The 5,201-nt window shown below is 30.2% G+C and overlaps 1 protein-coding gene across 1 annotated transcript; it reads left to right on the top strand.

Moving 5' to 3' along the window:
• Positions 1-1,800: 1,800 nt before the first annotated feature.
• Positions 1,801-4,989, top strand: LOC107189765 (bifunctional lysine-specific demethylase and histidyl-hydroxylase NO66). Its single transcript, XM_015578379.1, has 6 exons — positions 1,801-1,874; positions 2,120-2,694; positions 3,248-3,525; positions 3,653-4,382; positions 4,662-4,848; positions 4,918-4,989. Exons 1-6 carry the CDS (start codon positions 1,866-1,868, stop codon positions 4,987-4,989), a joined length of 1,851 nt encoding a protein of 616 aa, XP_015433865.1. The 5' UTR covers positions 1,801-1,865.
• The last annotated feature ends 212 nt before the right edge of the window (positions 4,990-5,201 follow it).

Genomic DNA, 5,201 nt, shown 5'->3' with positions numbered 1-5,201 from the left:
CGTCTCAGCGCACACTGAATATTGCTCAGTTTTGTGCTCCAATCAGTGATGCCGGAAATGTGAAATTGGTATCCCCACTATGACCTACCGTCGTCTCCCATTTTATTTCCACCGTGTTGGTGTTGGTACACACAAGCATATCCTAACCCTGTTGTGTGCGTTGCCCGTTCGGGTCTTTTCGTTGAAATTCGGTACATCACTCGGCAACGTAAACAATGAGGAAACCTGGAGACAGTGGAGACGACCCTGTTCGAATATCACTGCTTACCTGCTCACTACGGCAAAGTCATATTTTCGTCACAATCCAAACCGTTTCGACGCGACGCCCGGCAACCTAAGCGCGTAAGCCAGGAGACAGCCAGGAGACCTTACTCGGATCCTAATACCGCGATTTTACTTTTTATTCTTAATTATTTTGTAATTTCTCTTTGTAACCTCTCAGTAAAATACAAACTTGAAAACTATTAATTTGTGACGCATTTAAAAAGAAGAAAATAAATGTTTCTATTTCAATATTAAAGTTTTGTGTAATATACATACATATTATGTTGTATATGCATGAATTATTTTTACAATTAGATGTTATCCTTACAACCCTACTCATTACTACTCCGAACATTCGTACAAAAATCTATTATATAGATTAAAATATAACGTTATAAATCTATCTTCAATCTTTTAAAATTTGTTCGCTTTACTTGTAACCTCTCAGTTTAGTTTAAATGAGAAGTTAACAAATATTAATTGGCAAAGCATATTTCAAATTCGTTTTTTTTTGTTAATGATATATTTCGCGTATCCGTTCATTACCGTCCAAATTTTGGACAATAAAGAAAATTCCAAACTATTATAGTTAAATCTAATAGATTTTTGTACGAATGTTTAGGGTAGTGATGAGTAGGGTTCTAAGAACAACATTTAATTGCAAGAATAATTTGTGTATATATAAACAAATAAAAATATTGAAGTGGAAAGCATTTATTTTCTTCTTGTTAAATGCTTCACAAATTAATATTTTCCAACCTTTTATTTTATCGTGTGATTACAAAGTTATATTATAAAATAATTGAAAAGAAAAAGTAAAACCGCCACAGTGGGAACGGAACAGGATGTCCAAGGCAGTCAAAAGATTGCTCAGAAATAGCGCCAATTTTTAATAAAGACTACAGTATATGCAATTTACAACAAATTCTGAAATATTACCCGAAAAGTGTCTGACTTCACGTTGAATGACCCTTCGTTATTATTTGGGGACAATTTGTAATATGAATGAAATTACAAAAACTGGCTTTAAATATATTATCTTACCTCTTTCTCCTTCGGTAAAATATACAGTTTTACTCTACTCGAAGAACTTGTGAAATTAATAGGCACGCAGCAACAGACCACTTTCGCCAATTTTCGCTCCTCCTGAAGCAGAAAACAAAACTTACATAGTTCAAATTGCCACTACTGGCAAAATTTGTTTTATCCGTCGACTACATGGGACTACATAGAAGTATGCGTTATGTGTCGAAAAATGCGCACACTTGAATTATAGCTTATTGGGGACTGGGGGCGCCTGTTTTAGGGAAATGTGCAGTCTATATTTTTATGTCTATGGCTGTATATCATTCTAAAAAGTTTTACACATTATTGGGTATTGCGCTGATTGATTGTCATTGATATTTACGATGTTCATGTATATTGGAAGCACGTGTGATGATAAATTTAAGCTAAAACAGTTTTAATAACAATAGTGCTTTATAAACATTGAATTCGTTTGGGAAATCTTTAAAAAATTTATGTCACATATTTTTGACGGTAATTTTTCTAAATTCTCTCATTACTATTTTAAAGGGAGAATGGATATGTAACCTCGAAATATGCCGGTGGTATATGTTCTGTATTCATTTATGATTTGTTTATTGTTATAGTGTCATCAATAATTTCTATCTTTAGTTGTATATAATTTTGTAAAGTTTTTACAATTCTTTTGTTTAGAGTACGTACATATTGTAATTGAAGAATTTGTAATGCAACAGTGAGGTGCTGCTAGTACCTTTTTTTACTTAAATGCTAATTTTAACAATATGGTATGCATTGTGAAGCATAGTGTTTTATAATATTCTCTTTCCAGATGCTTAAATGTCGCGAACCAGTATCAGCATTTGCTGTTCAAGCAATGAAACGTAAAAATATAGAATTATTGTTAAAGTCAAAGAAATTGAAGAAAAAACATACCTCACCAGAAAAGAGAGCAGTAACAAGAAATGAAGTAAAACATGAAATTCAAGAAAAATTAAAGCAAACATCTACACATGGAAATTCTCAAGAAACAAATAAAGCTTCTATAAACAAAGTTCGGACTTCAAAGAAAAAAAATAATGTCCCTAAGAAAGCTGCTCGTCTTACTATTTCGAACAAAAATCAACCAATTCACAACCCAACTTATAAAACAAAAGATAGAAACATAATAGTTACCCGATTAAAGAATTCTCTTTTAACATTAAATACAGGTATTGCAAAAATGAAATATATTAATCAAAAGCAGCCCAAACATTATAAAAGCAGAAAATCAGCAAAACGAGTTGATCAACAATTTACTTATGCTGACTCTAAAACAACTGAAAAATGTCATGAAAATCCTTTGAATGTAAGTCGTTCAATGTTCGAATGGTTAATACATCCATTGAAAATAGATGACTTTTTTGAGTAAGTTCAACACAGTTGTGTTCAGACCTGGGCAAATTTTATTTTAAATGGAAAATAAGAAATAACTATTTGAAATACATTATTTCGAAACTTTATTTTCAATACTGTTATTTGAAAATGAAAATATTAATTCATTTCAAATAATAAATTATTTGGTTATTTTTGTATTTCGAATTTCGCAAAAGAAATAACACTCAATATAGTATCCCGCTCTCGAAATCGACTCTTCAAAAAGCTCATCCATGAAAGATTTTTGTTTGGGTCCATCTAATATTGTTGCGAGAAAAAAACAATCGTGAATCACGAAAAGGGGTGTTACTCTTCAGAAAAATGCCCATAAACCAAACTCAGACCTAGTCACCTGATATAATTTCGAAGAAAAATTTCACAATTATTTCTAAGAATTATTTCAAATGATTAGAAGATAAAGTAATATGTTATTTGAAATAATATTTCAAATAATACCATTTCAAAAGTACCCAGGTCTGGTTGTGTTTCATTATATAGTTTTTGTATTTGTACTTCTTAATGTTGAATACTTAACATTTTACAGAAAAAATTGGGAGCAAACACCTGTTCATATAAAACGGAATTGCAGTAATTATTATAAATTACTTATGTCTACCCCAATGCTTGATAAAATATTGCGGGAGTCTTACATTCTTTTCACTAAAAATATTGACATTACATCGTATGAGAATGGTGTTAGAGAAACTCATAATCCCAATGGTCGTGCAGTTCCAAGTGTTGTTTGGGATTATTACATGAATGGATGTTCTGTTAGAATGTTAAATCCACAAACATATATACCAAAATTACACTCATTAAATGGTAGATCGAACAGTATATTTTAAAACCTACAAGAATTAACTGCTCTTTAAGTGAATTTCTTAATAAAACTAGATTTAGGATAAGATTTCTAAAAAATGGAACTAGAAATTCTATTTTCTATTTCTAGCTACTCTTCAGGAATTTTTTGGTTGTTTTGTTGGAGCAAATTCTTATTTAACACCTGCTAATAGTCAGGGCTTTGCACCTCACTATGATGATATTGAAGCTTTTATACTGCAAGTGGAGGGTAAAAAACGGTGGAGACTGTACAAACCACGAAATGAAAATGAATACTTGCCAAGGTATTCTTCAGAAAATTTCATAGACTCTGAGATTGGTGAACCTATACTAGATACAATTCTAAATGCAGGAGATTTGTTATACTTTCCACGAGGAACAATACATCAGGGGGAAACTATGGATACTCATAGTCTTCATATTACATTGAGTGTTTATCAAAAAAATAGTTGGGGTGACTTTTTAGAAAAGTTAATTCCAGATGCATTAAAGACTGCAACAGAAACTGATTGTGAATTTCGTAAAGGATTACCTCTTGATTATTTAAGACACAGTGGATTTGTTCATTCTGAGAATCATAGTAATAACAAAGACGAATTCAGAGAAAAAATAAAAAGTCTGTGTAAAAAATTAATAGACTACATTGACATAGACAAAGCTGCAGATTTAATGGTCAAAGGTCATGTTCATGATTTTTTACCTCCTGTTCTTTCGGAAACTGAACAAGAATGTTCTGTTGTTCAAGATGGTGAGAAAATGACTGCAAATGGAGTTGTTGAAAATCAAGTAGAAATACAATCTGACACAAGAATACGATTATTGCGTTCTCATTGTATAAGGTATGATTTCAGAGATTGTCTATAAATTCAATATTACATAAATTGTTTCAAATATGGTATTCATTTTATATTTAAATTTAAAAATGCAAAATACATATTTCATAAAAAAATCCTTATATTTATAGTATAAAATCAGTACTATTATTTCATAAGTATGAGGTATATTATTATTCACGCTTAAAATAAATTATACAGATATGTGTATATTAATGCACTGAATTATAAGTTCAAAGGTTAAAATATTATATCCGTTTAATATTTATTACTTATTACTTATAGATTAACTAATGAGGATGACACATTTAGGATATATTATTCAAGTGAAAATTCTAAAGACTATCATGAGTATGAATTACAATTTTTAGAAGTCAGTGAACAATTTGTACCTGCAATAAAAGAAATAATACTGCGATATCCTGAATATATGTCTGTAGAAGACTTACCAATTGATGGTGAAGATAACAAGGTATGTTTACTGAATGTGGCAAGAATTATTACAAGCCAACCAAATAATATGATTATTTTTGTTTCCCAGATACAAATAGTTAAAGATCTATGGGAAAAATGTCTTGTTGTGACAGAGAGTTCATTATGTACATTGGAATAATTGTATATTTTTTAGTAATTATGAAAAAATGTTTTCTTTAATTACCAGAAATTAGAACATAAATCTACTTATCTTTTAGATGACTTATTTGTATTACAAGTAATTTTATACATCTATATAGAAAATTCGTTTGTAAGAATATTGTTTAGTTGAAAGAATCGAAACTATTGGTTCGTACAAATGTTATGTAGAGGTAAATTTGCGTTAGATAA

This window comes from Dufourea novaeangliae, unplaced genomic scaffold (genome assembly GCF_001272555.1).
Source record: "Dufourea novaeangliae isolate 0120121106 unplaced genomic scaffold, ASM127255v1 scaffold162, whole genome shotgun sequence".
NCBI classification, from domain to species: Eukaryota; Metazoa; Arthropoda; class Insecta; order Hymenoptera; family Halictidae; genus Dufourea; species Dufourea novaeangliae.
This window is presented reverse-complemented; position numbering and strand designations above follow the sequence as displayed.

What these genes read in the sequence shown, in the direction of transcription:
- LOC107189765 (XM_015578379.1), top strand. An exon ending in AAAATTACACTCATTAAATG is followed by an intron (nt 3,526 to 3,652) that starts GTAGATCGAACA and finishes TTCTATTTCTAG; the next exon opens with CTACTCTTCAGGAATTTTTT. An exon ending in TTGATGGTGAAGATAACAAG is followed by an intron (nt 4,849 to 4,917) that starts GTATGTTTACTG and finishes TTTGTTTCCCAG; the next exon opens with ATACAAATAGTTAAAGATCT.